The sequence below is a fragment of the Ahaetulla prasina genome, chromosome 1 (assembly GCF_028640845.1).
Source record: "Ahaetulla prasina isolate Xishuangbanna chromosome 1, ASM2864084v1, whole genome shotgun sequence".
Lineage (NCBI taxonomy): Eukaryota > Metazoa > Chordata > Lepidosauria > Squamata > Colubridae > Ahaetulla > Ahaetulla prasina.
In genome coordinates this window covers 178,051,578-178,073,350 of record NC_080539.1, presented here as the reverse complement: position 1 = coordinate 178,073,350, position 21,773 = coordinate 178,051,578, and the positions used below count along the sequence as shown (strand labels likewise).

Here is a 21,773-nt window from a genome sequence, read left to right as displayed (position 1 = left end):
TACTATAAAAATTGTCTATATTGCTTAAATACCTTCTGTAACGCTGGACATAAAGTCATGGCAACCTAGAAATCAGTATTTCGTTTTGCTCAGTTAATAAAAGAAATTCAAAAAGAAGACTGTATTTTAATGAGGATATGTTGAGAGACAAAACACTAAATTAGAAGGCAGAAAAATATCCTGGTTTGAGTGGTTAAACAGGCTTAATCCTGTTTAATCCACACAGGATTGCAAAAGCTCACTGTGGTTGTGTTCACATTAAACATTTCTTAATGCTTTAGCCAATTAACCCAGCACTTTGCACAACAGACTGAATCATAAATTAACCACGTAGGCTGAATTTGCCTCACATGGCAGTATTTTCTCATTCAATGCAACACTTCCTTCTTTCCTTCACTGTTTACTTTTGCCTTTGGTTTTGTTTGGATATTCTACAACCTTCAGAATCCCAGGAGAAAAAGGATTAAATTGCTGTTGAAACTGTTCTTGATCTTTTAATCTCAGATAGTCTTTTTAAGCTAGAAGCTTATCTAAAAAAAAAAAATTAAATTACATTCTTATTCTGAATATGTTTTTAACATTATTCTGTATTCGTGGGATGATAATACTTCATAGTCTTATTTAAAAACATTTTTCTCATATTTTTAATTATGTTTAATTATATTGGATCCTGGATCAACATTCTTCATATGAGAGTGTCTCTTCTTGAGATTGGTGATCTTCTTGTTTAAACTTTAGGTCTGACAAGAATGAATTTAGTAATATACTTGCTTTGTTTATTTGTTTGTTTGTTTCTTTATAACATTTATTAGCTGCCCATCTTACCACCAGGTAACTCTGGTCATCTTATAATAATAAAAGATAAATATATACATATATTAAAATCATAAATAAATTAATACAGCAACCCTAACCTTCATAAACTACTTTGCTGGTCAGTAACCCTTTTATGTTGGGATGTAAGGAAGCAATGGGCCACGATGGCTGGTAGGCGACCATGGCTGGGTAGCGGGGCAAAGAGCCACCGAATTATGTTGCACGTCTTTCCAAGTGGGCAGATACGCATCTCACCCTCTTCCGGAACATAAGTACTGGATTGGCAATAGTTGGAGTGATTGTACTTGCAAATAGTATCAGATTGATAGCCAAATTCACAAATGCTTTGGAAATACCTCCCAAATTTATAGAGAAAAATGTTAAGCTACGTGGACAATTATGACAACTGAGCAAGGTTTAGAAATTGAACATGTATCTATTACTCTTCCAATCATTTTCTCTCTGCCGAAAAGATGCTTGCTGGTGTGGAGTTAACATCTGATCCTGATGGGGTAATCTGGTTAAAAGAAGAAATGAAACCTTCACAAATGATTTGGTTCCAGCTTTTGGGCAGAAAGGAATCAGCACTTGATTGCCTCGTAATAGTAAATAAGGGGAGATTTTCCAGTATTTGTCTAAATGAAGAGATCTTGCGACAGGGGCTTGGCAAGACAGTTCGTATTGAAGGGTTGGCTCATGAATCCCCAATATACTGGAAGCTTCACAAGAGGCTACTTCAAGCAGAAATGAAAGCTGTGGAAAAAAAAGAAAGGAATCTGGAAAGAAGAGGCATTCATTGAAAAGCTCAAAGAACACATAAGCAATTATAAATTTATCCAAAAATTAAAGCAGTTTACAGAATGGTTGAAAATCCGGCTGTGAACACAATTGCTTGGAGGACCCTATATGGAGCAGGGAGTAGCATTGTGTTAATTTCTGTGAAAATGATGTAACTAAGTTCTTAAGAAGATGAAAACATCTGATAGCTATGTCTTAAGAAAACGTGCATATACAATACACATAATTATTGTTAAAAGTTTTAATCTATTAAGCTTTTTCACAAAGAAGAACACTCTTTAGGCTGTCTAACTCTCCCAGAGGAAAAAGCACAAAATATAAGGTAAATATAAAGGAAATATGGAATTACTGGTGATGTATTTTACGAAGATTGCATGCAACAGGGCAAAAAAAAAAAAAGCAAGGACTAATCTCCATTATTACATTTTGTGCAAAAAAATTGGTCAGTTTTTTTTATGATAGGGCACCCATATTCCTGATGTTTGACCTTTGGCAGCATTATATACATGCTTCTAGATGCTGAATTTGGCTTCATTTGGGAGACTGCTTTCTGGCTTCAGTTTATGACGGCAGCATTATTTAATGCTCTTGTGACAAATTGTCCGATTTAAGTTCATACTGGCACTGGTTGAAGATGATTAACTAATAATTATGTAAATTAGCCCCATAAACATTGTGGATTTTGTGCTGTCTGTTCTAGAGGTGGTTCTTAATGGATATCAAGATATCACCCACATTCTATAAATATTAAAGTGTAGCAATTGCAATTCTTGGTTCGTTGCTCCTATAACTATATCAGGTTTCTTTCAGAAAAGGTAGAAATTATACCAGCCAAACTATCTTATCTGTACATGGTGTATGCTCTTTCTGGTCTGTGTCCGTGTGGCTTCATTCCTTTGTTCTGTTCATTTCTCTTTACTTTGTGATGCTACATGGAAGAATTAAATGCAGCTGCCTGTATAATAATTTGCTTATCAAAGAGAATAGCTAATTTCAGAAAGAATACAGAGAGTCAGTATTACTGCTTATGTTTTATAGACCTTCTAACATTTTAAGTGACGAAGAAGGAAGTGACATTGAAATTATGGACTTGTGCTCAAGGCAAGTTTGTGTTATTTGAATGTAAAGATTAATTGACCGGATCATAAGATGTGATCACATGAATAGATTTACTTTGGTTGAACATTATGTATTACTTTGTGTTCTGAACCACTTATTTATATGCTTAACTAGCACTTGACAACATTTTGAATGGTCTTGCCAATGCAGGTAATATAGAGAGAGACTATATCTACATTGAGAATTAAATCTTATAGAAATATTTTTTTGCTGATCTGTATTGTCTTAAAATTAGTTCAATACAAAACAATATGTATTCCTTAAATATCAATATATGAAATGCAGTTTTTCAATCCCCCTAATATAGTTATTTTTCCTTGTAACTTTAGCTATACCAGTAGTAATTTTAATATTAGTAGAAAGACAACTCTGCCTGCATTCACACTCCAAATTAAATAAAGTAGGGTTAGCTAATTTTGTGTAAAATTAGACTTTATGGGTTAGGAACTGTTTGATGGTTTAGTGCAGTAAGTAACGTTAGCTTGTGGCTTATTCAACAAACTGCTTAAGGGATCTGTGCTCAACTAGTTTGCTCTTGTGGTTAAAGGCACCAGGCTAGAAAATGAGTTCCAATCCTGTCTTAGGCATGAAAGCCAGTTGGGTGACATTTTGGGCCAGTCACTCTCTAGTCACTGAGACAGAGAGAGTGACTACCTCAAGCTCAGCCAGCTGGCTTTGTGCCTGGGGCGGGACTAAAACTCACAATCTCCAGTTAACCACTATATCCAAGTGGCACTCTTGGGTATAATATGCCCAATGCATTTTTCATTGTCTTTAGGGATAAGGTTCTCTCATTCTTCTCATAGAAATGTGTTTAAAGTGTGTTATACAGTTAAAAATCATTCTTCAGATCAGAATGATTACATAAAGAGATCTTATGAGTATTAAAAAACCTGTCTTCAGAGTAACCCTTTTATGTTGGCCTGCATTAGTAATCATAAAACCAGCAAGAGAAGCAGGAGCCTTCAAAAAATTGACATACTTTTCATAGTATAATTGTAAGATGGTTCTGATAAATTTGCATAGGCATTCATAGGCAACAATAAAATGATAATAGAAGATATAGATCCTGAGCTTGATCACTAGCACACACACAAAAAAATCAATCATTACTGAGGGAAACAATTAAAACTTATATGGAAGAATTGAATTTAATAGACTTCTGGTGTTTAAAATATTCAGCTAAAAATAAATATGCATTTTGTTCAAGCATGCACCGAAATTTTTTTTAGGCTTGATTTTTTTAATATCATTGACTTAAATCACCAAATTCAAGAATGTAATATTGATGTTTATTATGCATACAATCATAATGTAGTTACCTTGATATTTGTGTTTCAGAAACTGTTTAAGGCAGGGGTGTTAAACTCGATTTCATTGAGAGCTGCATCAGAATTGTTTTTGACCTCAGGGGGACCAGGAGGCCATGTCTAGCTGGCCATGGCCATGATGGGTGTGGCCAACTTGACATCACTTGTGCAGCCCCCACGGGCTCCGTTTTTGGCTGTGACAGCCTCCTGCAGCCTCTGCCAATAAAAAGTGTCACTGCACACGGCCTTCCTGAGCTCCGTTTTCACTGGCAGAGGCACCGCGGGCCGATCCTTTGTTGTTTCCAGGGTGGCCCTGTGGTTTAGCTTGAAACAATGTTCCATTTTATACAAGCTTACAAATACCTCATCTTGCCATCAAACTGACGCAGGCACATAAAGAAGCTGAACATGATCATTGCTAAATTTTTAAAAAGAAAGATTCTTAGCTGACATCTTCTGACTATTTCTAATTAAAAATTAACTGTTTACATGATTAAAGTGCTTGTCTGAGTTGGCAATCCACCAGTCTGGCATTCATCTTTAAATAAGAATCATTTGTTGCTAATCTTCTGCTGATTACAGAAAAGAACCTTATTTGTCAAAGCAAGGCAAGTGACAAAAAGAATATGTTACTGTTGAAAGGATATGTTAAAATAGCTCCACAATCTCCAGTAGCATAAGAATATTACACATACTATTAAACAAGCAGAAACAATAGGTTAATTAAAATGTAAAAAAATTGCTGATTGAAATCTGCTATCCATTGTGAAATGTTTTTTCTCTTTTCATCTTTTCTTCATTTGGGGGATGATTAGAGTGGTGATGGGCATGAGATGCTACAGGAATCAGAGGGCAAGTCATTACAAGGAAAAATATCCTTATAAAAAAGAAGGGTTATTTTATCATGCTGGGATAAAAATACCCACAGATTCAGAACACTTTAAAGATTAATATACAACTGAAACTAGAAACCTCCACAGAGTTAAGAACATTGTTTTATATACATACATACATACATACATACATACATAAATTTATTGTATGGTCAGTGATGGAAAGAACAGATAATACTACAACAGAGGAATGGTTGGTGAACATGATAGAACTGAGATGGCCAAATTGACCTGTTTGATGAGAGAAAAGACAATTATCTATATTTATTGCTGACTGGAAACCTTATGGACTTTTTGTTTAAAACAGAAAAACATACTTACACACTATGGTTTTGACAAGTAGGTGGGGTAGATTACAGAAAGAAGAGAGTAAGAAGAGGTAATTGAAAGATGTAAATATATAATTGTATTGCTGCAAAGAAGATTGGAAGCCACTTCTTTATATATTTTTTTCTTTTCTATTTTTCTTGTGTCTTTTTCTTTTATTCATACACAAAATTCAAGTAAGTTTCCAGCCAAATGTGGCTCTAAAAATAAAACACCTGGAGGAAAAATGTTAGAATGGGAATGAAAGGGCACTTTCCTTTAGAAACTCCTAGTAGTTTGCTAAACAACTGCTTCTTTATACTACTCAGTTTAGCTCTGCAACCAAACAAGACAGACACAGACTTCAGAGGATAATTAGAACTGCAGAAAAAACAATTACTACCAACCTGCCTTCCACTGAGGACCTATATACTGCACAAATCAAAAAGAGGGCTGTGAAAATATTTACAGACCCCCTGCATCCTGGACATAAATTGTTTCAACTGCTACCCTCAAAATGACGCTATAGGGCTCTGCACACCAGAACAACACGACACAAGGACAGTTTTTTCCCGAATGCCATCACTCTGCTAAACAACTAGTTCCCACAACACTGCCAAACTATTTACTGTATTACTATTATTCTTCTCATCCTTCCTATTACCTATCTCCCCCCACTTATGTCTATAACCATGTTGCTTGTATTTTTACGATTTATAATATTCTGTTTGTTTCCTAGTATGATTTGATTGCTTATTAGTAACCTATGACTATCACTAAGTGTTGTATCTTATGATTCTTGATCAATGTATTTTTTCTTTTTTTTTCCTTTTATGTACACTGAGAGCATATGTACCAAAGACAAATTCCTTGTGTGTCCAATCACACTTGGCCAATAAAGAATTCTATTCTATTATGTTACGTTATGTTCTATTCTATTTAGTGTAGAACATTCATAAGAAAAATCCCATTACTGCAGTTTAGAAATAACAATGAAATGGCTATGTACATGTCCAGCAGGTGATGCCCCCTCTCAGAATGGGGAAATTTTGTCTGGGTTTTAATGAAAGGAGCCAGATGAGAAACACTGATTCTTTCTTTATTTTGATATAATTTTGCAAAAGCACTTAGAGCTCCCCAATCTATTTCTCTTGCCTTCTCCACTTCCAACCCTTCTTTGTTTGTTTATTTAACAAGGAAAAGCTGGTTCCAGATTTTCTCAGGTTGTCACAAGAAGAAGAAGAAAAGTAATTTGGAAAGAAGATGACATTCCCTTAGTTTAGCATAATGAGCTTTGCAAATATTTACAAAGTATTAGATGTTTGATTTTATATGACATTTATTAAGCTTTAAGTAAACCTGCTCTTATTTGTAAGTCTTAAGCTTACTCAAAGACCTAAAGAGGGGTGTAGCCTGGATGTTGTAGCATGGTCATGATGAATAGAATAGAATAGAATAGAATAGAATAGAATAGAATAGAATAGAATAGAATAGAATAGAATAGAATTTTTTTATTGGCCAAGTGTGATTGGACACACAAGGAATTTGTCTTGGTGCATATGCTCTCAGTGTACATAAAAGAAAAGATACGTTCATCAAGGTACAACATTTACAACACAAATGATGGTCAATATATCAATATAAATCATAAGGATTGCCAGCAACAAAGTTACAGTCATACAGTCATAAGTGGAAAGAGATTGGTGATGGGAACAATGAGAAGATTAATAGTAGTGCAGATTTAGTAAATAGTTTGACAGTGTTGAGGGAATTATTTGTTTAGCAGAGTGATGGCCTTCGGGAAAAAACTGTTCTTGTGTCTAGTTGTTCTGGTGTGCAGTGCTCTATAGCGTCGTTTTGAGGGTAGGAGTTGAAACAGTTTATGTCCTGGATGTGAGGGATCTGTAAATATTTTCACGGCCCTCTTCTTGATTCGTGCAGTATACAGGTCCTCAATGGAAGGCAGGTTGGTAGCAATTGTTTTTTCTGCAGTTCTAATTATCCTCTGAAGTCTGTGTCTTTCTTGTTGGGTTGCAGAACCAAACCAGACAGTTATAGAGGTGCAAATGATAGACTCAATAATTCCTCTGTAGAACTGAATCAGCAGCTCCTTGGGCAGTTTGAGCTTACTCAAACTGCCCAAGGAATGGAAGATATGGTGCCATCCTTGCTGTGATACTAAGACCAAAAGGCACTATGGATATCCTATAGATAGATTTGACAGCAGTATCCAAAGTATTTGGGGTCCATATTAGGCAGATGGTTACTGTGAGTTTTATATTTTTACATTATCTTGAAATCTAAAACATTATAAGTAGTCCTTGCTTAACAATCACAATGGACCCCAAATTTTGAAAAAAACAAAAAAGTCACAAATCACAAGCACATGATTGTGAATTACAACTAGATGTAAATGTGAGCTGGTTACCAAGCACTCAAAATACAATCATGTTACCTGATGGGGGAACCACAGTCATATATTCAACGATGGGTTGTAAGCAGTGATGGGATTGAAGTAATTTAACAACCGGTTCTCTGCCCTAATTATTTCTTCCAACAACCAGTTTGCCAAACTGCTCAGAAAGTTAACAACCGGTTCTCCCGAAGTGATGCGAACTGGCTGAATCCCACCACTGGTTGTAAGTAACTATTTTTGAGTCTGTTGTAAGGTCAATCATTAAGGGACAACCGAAAAGAAAAAAAGAACTTGAGACAAATCCAAACTTCTGTCTTACAAGGCTTAAGGGATATAATTTACTGTTGAGCACTGAGTCACTCTGAATTACAGGAAGCAGTGAAGGTATATAAACCTGGTACTGTCTGTCTGACTTCCACAATTTTCTTCAAACCTTCAGGTTTATTCAAAACAACAGGTAAGATTTATTATTTTATTGCAGCTTGTTTAATTCCATTATTTGAAATTAAGCAAGCTGGGATAATTTTAGGGGGGAAAGGCAATTAGTATTTATGCAACTTTTATGAAATTGTTTTATTTTGTTCTATTTTTGAGAATATGTTACATCTATTACCATAATACATTAAGTTTTATACTTATAGCTTAAACAGCACGACATTCTTTTAAAGTCTGACACTGCTGTTTTTTGAGTTTGCCAATGATCCTATTAGGCATCTTAATCCTGGGCTCTTCCCTTACTAAACTAACATTTCTAAGATTCCCTGGAAAGAGAAAATTAGAATTAAAACTGTTTCAAGGGTACAGATCTTTTTGTGCATTTATATTTATATGAATAAAATGCAAATTGAACTCAATGGGAATAACTTCCAAATAAACATTTGTACCACTGGTCTGTAAATGTATATTGCAATACATAAGACCTCAACTTAATTCTATCCCTTTTTGCTTTTTGGCTTAATAATTTTTCCTAAGAGAAACTGAGCTCATAAAATATTACTGTGTGTATTTATATTTTATCTGCCTGTTCACCGCCCTGAGTCCTTCGGGAGAAGGGCGGTATACAAATTAAAATATTATTATTATTATTATTATTATTATTATTATTATTATTATTATTATTATTATTATATGCTATTTTTTCTATTTCCTCCTCTCTGTTATTATGGATTTTGGCAGTCTGGTTTAGTGCCTCCCAATATTTTATGCATGGTGCTAGAGTTCTAATTCAGCAATTTTATTTTTTTTAAATTTATTATTAAATTTATATGCTGCCCATTCCACTATCCATTTTAAAGTTCATCTTAGCTTCTGCTGCCTGTAGCTTATCATTAGATGCTACAGCTATGGAAAAGGGCCACAGAAAGGGCCAACTCCACATACAGTGGTGTCACAGCACTTCCTAGCACACCTGAGATATTTGGAAGTTTTGTGGTCTAGGAGATATCTGAACTATTTACAGAAAGTTGGCACAAATTCCATTAAGGAAATTAAGCACTGATATATCTCAGTGTTCTTTTGTTTTTAGAAATGATTGTCTTCATCTTGCTAAGTCTTGCTGCAGTGCTGCAACAATCTTTTGGAAAGGTAAGTTTAATAATTTTGTATCACATATAGCAGATTATATATATATATGTTTTCTGAGGTTTTCACGGGTGTTTGTATGTAGGTCTTTGGTTGTTCGGGTTTTCTCCCATGTAAAATTGGAAATGTCTTGGCAACGTTTCGACGAAGTCTCATTCGTCATCTTCAGGCTTCAGCTTCGTGCTTCTGGGAGCAATGTGTGATCGCAGCTGTTTCTTTTTACAATTTTACACGGGAGAAAACCCGAACAACCAAAGACCTATCTCTCTCTCTCTCTCTCTCTCTCTCTCTCTATATATATATATATATGTATATGTATATGTATATGTATATGTATATGTATATGTATATGTATATGTATATGTATATGTATATGTATATGTATATGTATATGTAGGTAGGTAGGTCTTGGCGTATTTGGGTCTTTTCCCGTGTAAGGTTGAGGGTATATTGGTGACGTTTCGACGAGGTCTCTCTCGTCATCTTCAGGCTGGTGCTTATGGCTTCGTGCTTGTGTGAGCAAAGCGTGGTCGGAGCTGCCGTCTCTCTATAAATACTGATGGAGAGGTGGGGAGTGTATATATATTCCATATATATATATATGGAAGGAAGGAAGGAAGGAAGGAAGGAGAGGGGGGGAAGGAAAGAAAGAAAAAGAAAGGAAGGAAGGAAGGAAGGAAGGAAGGAAGGAAGGAAGGAAGGAAGGAAGGAAGGAAGGAAGGAAGGAAGGAAGGAAAGAAGGAAGGAAAGAAAGAAAGAAAGAAAGAAAGAAAGAAAGAAAGAAAGAAAGAAAGAAAGAAAGAAAGAAAGAAAGAAAGAAAGAAAGACAGACAGACAGACATTCTGTGAACTCTGGAACTAAAATAATTAGAATTTTATTCTACTAAGCTTTTGTCAGCCATCTGCTGACATTATCAGTGTATTAAACTACCGTTACAGAGATCTCTGCCTTTATATGTCATTAGTCAATTTGGCCATTGCGTGCATATTTTTAGAATAGTTTGTAATCTATCTATCTATCCTCTTACAATTAATCATTCATTAAACTGCCTAATATGTGCTGTATTGTTCCATATGTCCCAATTGTTCCATATGTCCCAAACACATGAGAGTTGAGGGATCCTTACCCTTTTAAGACTTCCAGAGGGCAGTGAAGACCTGGCTCTGCTACTTCCCCCCGCCCAAATATTGGGCTAGGATGGGGGTTCAATGAGGCTGATTGGTTTGGCACTTGATGAGTAGGATGGCTCTCTTTTTATTCCTGTTGTGAGCCACTTAGGATCATTATAGGAAATAGACAGCCATGTAAATTCTTTATATAAATACATACATACCACTGCAATATTCCCATGAAAAATAGATTTAAGGAAAAATGATTAATTCATTTTAACTTGGCTCTGTGATCATCTGTTTCCTATGTTGTGGCTAGCCTCTTTTCAAATACATGGACAAATGGGGCCACTGAGGGTCAGAAGAAAGTTGTAGGGAGTAGAATGGTGATAGAAAGAGATAGAAAGCAAAGTCATTCACAAGGACTGGTGCTGAGTCCTGAGGCCACTAGTTCCCCGTGCTATTTAAAGTCATACAATTTTTAATTGTTTTTATTTTATTTTATTTTGCTTGCTACCTTAAGGTTGATTTTAATTCTGAGTCAACCAGGAGACGAGAAAAACAAAGGGAGATTGTTGACATGCACAATTCTTTCAGGAGATCCGTGAGTCCAACTGCCAGCAACATGCTAAAAATGGTAATGTAAATGTAATTATTTGTCAGAGAGTTTGGAAGTTTAAGTTTCTTACTAATATAATAATATGTGATTTACCAACTAGGCTAAAAGAACATACATATTATTTATTGATTGAATAATTCTGGTTTGTTTGTTTTTTTGCCAATATGGATTTAGGTGTATCTTTAGTTTTATTGGAATATATTAGTTATAATATCACTCAGAGAAATATACAATGAAAAAAAGATCATGAAAACATATAATCAAAGTAGGAAATTGAGGGGGAATTAGGTTAAGAAGGTCTTCGGCAATTTCTAGTATCTCCCTATAGCTGTATTTTTTACATCTTTCCCAATATTGGCTCTTGTATCTTTAGGGCAACTTTGTGCGGCCCTGCTGAGCTCTGTTTTCACTGGCAGAGGCACTACAAGCCAGTCCTTTGCAGTTTCCAGTGCAGCCTCACAGGACAGATCTAAGCATTCCATGGGCTGGATCCGGCCCCCGGGCCTTGAGTTTGACATCCCTGGTCTAGGGTCTCCTGCTTGGGGGCAGGGTTGGACTAGATGACCTACAAGATCCCTTCCAACTCTGTTAATCTGTTAAAAATGACAGTGTCGTAATATATCCCTCAGCCCTTACTATATGCATCACAAGATCCAGTGGATGTTACCATGTAAATTATCAAAGAAGAGTCATACATGAACTGATCATGCAGAAACCTTGATGAGATTGGTGATTGGGGAGAAGACAGCCAGTCCTGGGCCTCTAATATGTGCGGTTCCATGGGGTTGTTGCTTCTCCTTTCCTATTTAACATCTAAATGACATTGCTGGGAGAACTCATCTGTCGCCATGGGATGAGGTATCATCAATACATTGATAATATTCGATTCTACAGTTCTGTCCCTGGCAAATTAAGTGATGCTCTGGATGAGAAACATCTGGCTTCACCTGAACCTGGAAAGACTGAGTGGCTTTAGGTTTGGGACCCTCCAGTTCTGGGTGTATGACTTCTTTGGTGCTGGATGGCATTATACTGCCCCAAACTGATCCTGCGCACAATCTGGGTTTCCTCCTGGATTCAACACCTGCTTGAGGGGCAGCTGGCAGTTGTGGTTAAGAGAGCCTTCATACAACTTCATATTGTACACAAGTTGTGACCATTCCTAGATCAAGGAGTTCTGTTCACAGTGACTCACCTTTAAAGTCTTACATGGGATGGGGAGGAGTTATTGGAGAAACCACCTCTGCCCAATTACATCTTCCTGTCTCACCAGAGGGCATGTTGTGGGTTCCATTTAGGGAGCTACATTTGGGAGCAGTGAGTGGGCTTTTCTGGCTCTGGTGCCCACATTGTAAAGTATCCTTCCCACCACCACAAGGCTGAGGACACCAAGGAACTGGAAAATTAGTGAGGCCGGTCTATTATTATTAACATCCCTTTGCCAATTATTTTTTTTTAGCTATGTTTTATAGTTTTTAATGTTTTTGGTAATAAATGTTGCTGTTACTGTGAGTTACTGTTTTTTTAAAAACCAGAGTTTTGTCAGATGGGCAGCTATATATATTTGAATAATAAATAAATAAGCTACAATAATAATGGTTGAAATGTTCCAAGCATCATCTCTTAACCTTTTTTTTTTAATTAGAAAAGACCATTTCTTTTTTTTGGCTCCTGCATGTAAGGGCAGTCAACATACATTCATCAGAGAGCTCCATCTTAATCTGAATTTTAACGCTTAATGGCAATCATCAGGGTACACATCGGTTGTCTGTACACATGGGTTGGTTGTCAAAAAGGATGGGGAGGGAGCCGTACAATCCAGCTCCAACTATTCGAAGAATGTTTTAGAGAATATTGCTGTAACTTCTGAATTCTTAACAAGATTTGAAGGAAGTCAAAAAGTAGTAAAAAAATGATCAGACAAATATTTTCTGCAATTTTAAATCATGCCTCTTGATCAATTGTTGCTGTTGACTTCTATTCTACGCAGGACTGGTATGATGAAGCTGCAACAAGTGCAGAATATTGGGCATCTGTATGTGCTTATGAGCACAGTCCAGACTCTTCAAGAACTCTTAGTAAGTCAATATAAAGGCATAGTATAGCTTTAGCTGGTTAAACGATTAATAGTATATTTCACATTAAATAGCACTTACAATCAATCTTGTTCTTTAATATTAGCAGCAAAAGTAATACTTATGAATCCCTCTCATGTAAATGATTGGGTGGTAGAAGGATTAAGACAGTAATAATTTTCTTAATTCCCCCCCCCCATGAGTTTGCAAGAAAAATTGTATTTGAACAATGATTTTTTCATTTCTTTTTTATATTATACATTACTACATTTATAGCCCACCATCCGCCCCAAGATGCTAAAGATATTGTCCTCACCACAGTTGTTTGTGATGGTAGATGACAAGCCCAAAGATGTTCAGAGATTTCAATGCTCAGTGGAGAATTAAAACTGAATCTCCCTAATCTCAATACCACACTATGTATTAACATACAGATGTACCCACAAAATAGGGCATCTGGATTCTAATTTACTTCTAAATAAACTATATTATTGTTTTTAAATGCTCATCAGAAAGCAATTGATTACTACTTTGAACGATTAAAGGTTCTGAAAAGCATTATGGTAAGAGATCTGGGTACAAAATGTTCATTTCCTTTCCAATAATTTAGCAAGATAATTGCATTAGTATTTCTGGAAAGATAAGAAATGTTCAGCTATCTTCTTTCTGCTGTCCTTTTGCTTCTTTCAAAACATGTATTCACCTGTGTTTTCTTGCTGTTGCTTTTTTTTTTAAACCCCACCAACTTTTAGATGGAATACTGTGTGGTGAAAATATATACATGTCAAGTAATCCCAGGGCATGGAGTGAAGTAATTCAGTCTTGGTATGATGAATACAAAGATTTCATCTATGGTGTTGGAGCAAACCCACCAGGTTCTGTTATTGGCCATTATACTCAGGTCGTATTTTTTTATATCTTTGCCATTTCTACGTTCACCAAGTATAAATCCATAAAAATGAATGAGATAAAAAAGTAGATTCCCTTGAATTAAGCTTAAGTCCATGGCTGATCCTAAATCACTAAACTAGGCCAAGCCTGGTTGTTACATGGGAAAATCATTGCTTGAGTCCAGAATGGAAAATTGAGAAAACATCCCACAAAAAGTTAATAGCAAAACATTTTTCTGTGCTGTGGCCAAGAAAACCAAGCAACTGTGTCCTTAAGGTAAAGGTAAAGGTTCCCCTTGCACATACGTGCTAGTCGTTCCCGACTCTAGAAGACGGTGCTCATCTCCGTTTCAAAGCTGAAGAGTCAGCACTGTCCAAAGACGTCTCCGTGGTCATGTGGCTGTCATGACTAAATGCCAAAGGCGCATGGAACGCTGTTACCTTCCCACCAAAGGTGGTCCCTATTTTTCTACTTGCATTTTTTACATGCTTTCGAACTGCTAGGTTGGCAGAAGCTGGGACAAGTAACAGGAGTTCACCCCATTATGTGACGCTAGAGATTCAAACCGCTGAACTTCCTACCTTTTGATAGACAAGCTCAGCGTCTTAGCTACTGAGCCATTGCGTCCTTTGTGTCCTTACAATCACTAAATAATTCCATAGACCTGAGCACAGGAGGATCTTGGCTAAAAGCCCTAGTCCCAGTGCATGTTAAGGAAAAGAAAAAACTAGACTAGGTTAAATGTTGCACTATTTTGTTTTTTAAGTGTTAATATAGAGTAAATGAAGGATTGCAAACATACTAAATGTGTTGTTTGTTATTCACAAATAGCTGCCCATTCAGACTTTTATGCAGCTGGGAAGGAGGAAGTAGTTTGCTGGTCATAGCACTACACGTAAACTGCTTTGGAAGTGATGGGGCCCTTTAGAAAGAGATGGTCTGTAAAGTTCAGTATGAAACAGTTTTGTATTTTTCATTTTAAAAATATACATTTAAAGCACAGAGGATAAAATTCTGTGTTCTAATATTTCTTTGCTTTGGGAAATGTTGTACCTTGATGAATGTATCTTTTCTTTTCTTTTATGTATACTGAGAGCATATCCACCAAGACAAATTCCTTGTGTGTCCAATCACACTTGGCCAATAAAATTCTATTCTATTCTATTATATGAAATGATAGGGGAAATTCTTTGTACACTCATTGTTATTGTGGTATACTGTATATACTGCAACATGCTTGCATCTGGGTTTATTTTCTTACATGCTCCTCTGAAGTCCATATATGTATTCTCAATATTAAGCTTCTAGCATATTAACCTGTGTGTATATTTTTGCATCTACAGATAGTTTGGTACAACAGTTACCTATTGGGTTGTGCAGCTTCCTATTGTCCTTCATCTCCATACAACTACTTCTATGTTTGTCAGTACTGCCCAATGTATGTATCAACTATGATTTCTATGTTTGTCACATTTATGGCAAGTCTAATTAGAGTGATTCTGATTGCCCTGGAAGAGAAAACAATGAGCTTAAATCAAATTTTAATCAAATGTTATTTACAATCTTACACCCAAACAAAATATAAAGCAGTATAGGATAAAAAGAACAAAATAAATGCAAGTGTAGCAATAAAATATGGCTATTCCTAGCTAGATTTATTATATGTTAAATAATTTCAATAAGTTTTGCATGCTATTAATTCAAGTTTAGCCATAATGTATGGTTATTTGGAGTTGATATTTGTTTAATATAAGATTTTGAAAATGAGATGTATCAAGACACCAAGGATTATTTGAAATACGGGTTCCAACAAAGAATTTCTAAGAGCTAAATTCTAAGAAATAGGTCTGAGGCATATGAGGCACCTTTCTGTGTAGGTGATTTTCCTAAATCTGATTCTGAAGATGACTAATGATAGAATATAAAATTATAGGAATGAAAAATCTCAGGTACTATTTACTGACCTCGCCAGTTTGAAAAAATATAATTTCCTAATGCTATCCTCAAAAGTAATTTACTATGTTCGACTTGTGCTTCTACAAGAAGATTCCTTTTTGCTAAGAATGAATGTGGCCTCTTTCTGTCCCAAAGCTAGTGATGGTCTAGGAAAGAATCTGTAATGGCACAGGTTTTCTTCAATAATCTTCTCTAGTTGGTATGGGCTGAAATGTTATCTAGCAAAAGGTGTTTGAACTGCTAGTTGTCATGATGGAAAAAAATGATGAAATAGGCATTATGACAGCACAATGCAAATCCCACCCTTTTGTTCTTGTGCCCTGATTAGACACAATATGTTAAGCCACAAAGTTTGTGCTGTAATATCATTGTTCTTTTCTGCAGATGCTTTTACCTAGCAATAAAATCAAAAATACCTAAATTTTCATAAGATTGGCTGACATACACTCTTTGTTATATTTCATTTCAGGAGATCTTCCAATTATTTATCTCTATTGTTTCAACGCTGGGTTATGAAGAGAGTTAAATCAAAACTGACTTTGGGATTTTTAAACAAAAGGCTATAAAGGTAGTCCTCATTTAGTGACCACAATTTGGACTGGCAACTCAGTCATTAAGCCAAGTGGTCACAAAGGGGAATAATGACTGTGTTACTCAGTCAGTCTCACTTTCCTCAATTTTTACAGACCAGCAAGGGTTGTAAAAGCAGGGATTAGTAGCAAAAGTTTGCTGTCCTAAGTCAATCATTGAATGAAGACTACCTATATAATTATACAATTTCCCTGAAATATCCTTCTGTGTTGGTAATGATGTGGTAGGATGTTATGTTGTTGCTTGGATATCTGTTTTTTAACATAATATTGTTTCTTTAACTCATGAAGCTGAACAGAGTCATTCTGAAACTGAACAGTCTCAAAATTCATTCAATTCATCTATCCAGAAAATATTAAAAAATTGAAAGCTGTGGATGGATGGATGGATGGATAGATATTTATGGATGGATTTTTATGAATGGATAATTAAATTTAATTTTTGTCCTAATCTTGTTCACTATTTTGTATTCATTTTGCTTACTTTTCCATGCACCTTTTTTTTTTTTAACTTGAGTAGCAATTCCAAGAACCGAACTGGAAATCTTCAACCTGTAATCACATGTTTTATCACATGGTCCCTCCCCAACTATGAAAAAACATGCATAAGATAACATGCAGAGGACAGCATGACATGCATAGAAGGCAGACTTGCATTCTCAAGTGATCATGGCCTATGATTGGCAGGAAAGGGGGAAATCATTTCTGTGTTGCTTAGAGAGAATTGAGAAAGACAGAGAGATAGGAGAAGGAGAATGTTAACAAAGAAAGAGGAAAAATGAAAGAGGGGAAAGAGGAAGACATGAGGTAGAAGTAAAAGTTTCTCTCAATTATTTCTTTAACAAGCCAGGAAAATCTTTTTTTGCTCTCTCACAAAACTTGACAGGATTTACCGCTTTTTGGAGAAGACTTCAGAAGTCAGATCTTCCCCTCCAATGGTGGTGCTGTGTGCTCTCTCAAAACTGGAAACCCAAACCAGAGAGACCAAGACAATGCAACCAAAGTCAATTATCTATTGTTATGGCATGGGGGTTTCAGCAATCACAAATATAAAGAGTAGTAATATATGACACCATTCTGTTCATCTTTTTCATTCCAGAGGGAACCTCAGGGGTTCAACTGCTACTCCATATAAATCAGGGCCAACTTGTGGGGACTGTCCTTCGGCTTGTGACAATGGACTATGCAGTAAGTTTTTAAAAACCATCAATTATTAAAGCAAGATTTGTAAAGATCATGTCATATCACTCAAGGATAGATGTCATTTGAAGAGATAACCATGTCTAGGTAGAATAACAAGCATAATGGAAGATGGCCAGCTATCCAGCAAGACAAACCTAGGCAAGACAACTGGATCATTACATACATGAAGCGTGCTATTGTGGGATAACCAGACATCTAGAGTTGCCTCGATGATGCTTCTATATGCTCCCACACTAGTAGTTGATGAGCCCAGGAAACTGAATCAGGAAATACGAAGATGATATCAATCCATTTCAGCTTAGGAAGAACTTAAAATTATACCAGCTTTTTATTTGATTTTGTTCAGAACTATTGCTGAAAGTGATAATTCAGCAGCTGCATACAATTACTTTAATATATATATATACTCTAAAATAATTACTCTAAGTAATGTTTTCCTTTTTAAAAAATTTCAGCTTTGAATCCACCCCTTTAAAAAAAATAAACAGGTTTGATTTTTGAGCTCTAAAACATTGCATACAATTGTAAAAGAGTTCCTAGCAGTTGTACTTTTGGTAATGTTTCACTTTTATTTACATTTCTTTTCTTTTTAAAATTTTCAGCAAATCCTTGCACATATAAAAATGAGTACACGAACTGCAAAAGTTTAGCGGAACAAAGTAGCTGCCAGGATGATTGGATCCAGACAAAGTGCCCTGCTACTTGCTTCTGCCCCGATAAAATAATATAGTGGGCCTCCCATTCAATATTTGTTATTTTTGCCAGAAAAATCTTAAAATCATGGCATCTTTTAGTATCAGCAAATTCTTACGTGACATTTGATTTCATATACTTTGCATGAGTGTCCTATGAATGCCTAAGGGAAACATAAGCAAGAGTAGAGGCTAGGGATGAAAACTGTAAATTCAAAGGTCCATAGGAAAAATCACAGACCTAGGTGATATCAAAAAAGGGCCACACTATAAGAATAGAATAGAATAGAATTTTTATTGGCCAAGTGTGATTGGACACACAAGGAATTTGTCTTGGTGCATATGCTCTCAGTATACATAAAAGATACGTTCATCAACACAATTGATGGCCATTTACAACACAATTGATGGTCAATATATCAATATAAATCATAAGGATTGCCAGCAACAAAGTTACAGTCATACAGTCATAAGTGGAAAGAGATTGGTGATGGGAACTATGAGAAGATTAATAGTAGTGCAGATTTAGTAAATAGTTTGACAGTGTTGAGGGAATTATTTGTTTAGCAGAGTGATGGCCTTCGGGAAAAAACTGTTCTTGTGTCTAGTTGTTCTGTTGTGCAGTGCTCTATAGCGTCGTTTTGAGGGTAGGAGTTGAAACAGTTTATGCCCAGGATGTGAGGGATCTGTAAATATTTTCACGGCCCTCTTCTTGATTCGTGCAGTATACAGGTCCTCAATGGAAGGCAGGTTGGTAGCAATTATTATAATTATATAATAATTATAATATATCTAATTATTATATAATTATAAGCTTGATTAAAAGAAAATACTGAAACTAAGATCACTAAAATTCTTTGCACTCCAACTATACTACAGATAGATACTATGGATAGTAATTATTTGCACTCGAAAGAGAATTTCTTAAATTCTTTTACTAAATCTAATCTAGAACTGACTTGATGCCATTCATGCAAACTATATGTCAGGTTTTGATGTTTTTAATGCTTTAATCAGTTGTGGTTTGTAGTTTAATATGATTTTATTTGATTTTTAATTTTTGATTAGAGCCGCCCAGAGTTGATTTAAAGATGGGCAGCTTTATAAATGTTATAAATAAATAAATAAATAAATAAAATTCTGTGGAAGAGCAAAACGACTGGTCAATGTCATTATACAATGTCAATGTATACATATCTATGCCTGTGTTTGTGTGTATTTGTAACTTGGCGTAACAATCTATCAAAATATTATAAAAAAGTAACCTTCATGAAGAGGTCTAATATCCCTGGTGAGACTCTTAAACCAGACATTCAACCAAAGGCCTTTCAGTGCAGTAAATGTTTTCTTCTGCATAGTTTTTTTTAAGTGTTTTCCTACTTAAAACAAGAATTTTTACATTAAAAAAACACCTTGTAATGCAGAGCTTAAACATCACAAATTCAATATCATTTGGAAACAAACATGAAGGGTAAAATCACCCTATGGTCAGAATCAGCATCTAGTGACAGTGGAGATAGGTCTATGTCAGTGATGGCGAACCTTTAAGAGATCAAGTGCCCAAACTGCAACCCAAAATTTTGGGTGTCCCTGCACGGCATAGCTCATAGCTTAATTGAGCTTCGCAAGCCCGTCATCACGACAAGGCAGTAATCCATGAAGGGGATATTATCCTGGGACATGTATATTTGTCTTCATTCATCTATCTTTGTCATTTTAAAAAGGGAATTTGAACTGGAAATAAAACCAGTTAATTCAATTTACAACTCTGAAAGAAGATTGTAGGTTTATATAGCAAAGTTATATAAACACTCCACCTCATGAAGGGCTGAGCAGCAACTAATCTTCCTCAATCCATAACCAGATCTTAAAGGATGTGAGCTCTGGGCATGCATTGCACATTTGCAGAAGCTACTTTGGTTGGCTTCCCTGCATAGAGCTGTTCAAGAACATGCTTTTCTGTCAAGGAACTGCTACACTTGAAATACACTAAAAGAACCTATCAAACTCTACCCAGTCCTAGTCTGGGTTGGTAAAAACCTAAACACTTGATTCTAGCTCTCTCTTTCTCTCTGAGGAAAGGAAAAGATACACCTCATTTTGTCCTATTCACTTCTAATTTAGATGCCCCCTTCAGATCAAAGGGGCAGAACAGCATAAACAGTATCATGGATTAAAAATACATGGGCAGAAAATAACCCTCCTCAACAGAACAATCCATCATCATAGATTTTAACAGCTGAGGAAAAGGTCAGAGTATTAGGAACCATAGCATTTACCTCAAGCCTTGTCTGAATGCTGTGAATCTTTTACAGCTGCAGAGGAATTAAACTAGGCCTCAGTTTGATAGACATGGTTCCTGTAAATGCAGAATTGGACAGACTGTGAGCTGACATCTCTAAGCATCAGGCAGAACAAAGGAAAGACAGTTTTGAAGTGAATATGGCAAAAAAAAAAAAAAAGATAAGCAAGGGCCCTGCAAAGGAAGATTGCTGATCTATAACCTGAAATTTAAAAACGAGTGAAAGAAATCTATTTGAGATGAAATAGCCCATTAGACACAGGGGTGTCAAACTGCAGTCCGCAGGTCAGATGCATCACACTCAGACCACGCCCACCCCGGCTCCGCAAAGGCAAAAAACATCACAATACATCACAATATATCATGTGACGCAATCAAGTTTGATACCCAAACACTAGAGAGTCGCACACTTTTTTAAAACTCAGCTTTAAATTTGTCTGGAATTTAACTCATTTTATTTTATTTATTTTCTCCTCAATCCTTATTTCACAATTTTAGGAATTATTTTTTATCGGTGTAATATTGTACTTTATAGCTGTTGTTAAAAGGTAGTGAATGTGGGGATGGTGGACTCTGTCCATTTTTCACCATGTATATTAGAAAAGGGAGGAGTGGAGCTGTAAGTAGGACAACATTGATGGTAAAGATGGGGATTTAAATTATTCTTTCTTGGTATAATAGATTAGACACAAAAATCAGCTGTTCCGAATATCAAATGAGCTTTAGGCAATGTATTTTACACTGAGATAAACATGACAGAAAAATAACTGTCTTCTGAAATCATTCATACATCCAGTAGCTGTATTGATAGGAATGTTTTTGCTACTCAGGTCTCAATAAAGAAAATGGAAAATATCTATCTGGAAAAAAAATCTTAATGGAACATGATGTTCAAAGAAACACAGATTTCCCAGACATATATAAATGAATATGAGGAAGTACTGTTCATTAAAGAGAGAAGGGAGACTCTGTATGCATTCTTCCTGCAATTTAGAGAGGACGAAGACGACTTGTGAATTGTTTGGGGAACAAAACTCAAGGACTCCAAAGATTTGGATTATGTAGGAAGCTACATTAGGAAGCTAGCTAGGCATAC

General features: G+C 35.8%; 1 protein-coding gene and 1 pseudogene across 1 annotated transcript; both read left to right on the top strand.

Annotated features, from left to right (window-relative positions):
- Positions 1-997: 997 nt before the first annotated feature.
- LOC131188986 (protein C3orf33-like) lies at positions 998-1,930 on the top strand (annotated as a pseudogene).
- A 6,125-nt stretch (positions 1,931-8,055) lies between these two features.
- Positions 8,056-19,531, top strand: LOC131198261 (cysteine-rich venom protein ophanin-like). Its single transcript, XM_058182753.1, has 8 exons — positions 8,056-8,115; positions 9,184-9,242; positions 10,873-10,986; positions 12,959-13,046; positions 13,796-13,944; positions 15,278-15,372; positions 17,580-17,668; positions 18,286-19,531. Exons 2-8 carry the CDS (start codon positions 9,186-9,188, stop codon positions 18,411-18,413), a joined length of 720 nt encoding a protein of 239 aa, XP_058038736.1. The 5' UTR covers positions 8,056-8,115; positions 9,184-9,185; the 3' UTR covers positions 18,414-19,531.
- The last annotated feature ends 2,242 nt before the right edge of the window (positions 19,532-21,773 follow it).

Bases quoted from the DNA above. Each gene is read 5' to 3' on its own strand.
- LOC131198261 (XM_058182753.1), top strand. From the start codon at position 9,186: ATGATTGTCTTCATCTTGCTAAGTCTTGCTGCAGTGCTGCAACAATCT. The intron at 13,047-13,795 runs GTAAGTCAATAT...ACCAACTTTTAG, and splicing joins AGACTCTTCAAGAACTCTTA to ATGGAATACTGTGTGGTGAA. The intron at 13,945-15,277 runs GTCGTATTTTTT...TTGCATCTACAG, and splicing joins TTATTGGCCATTATACTCAG to ATAGTTTGGTACAACAGTTA.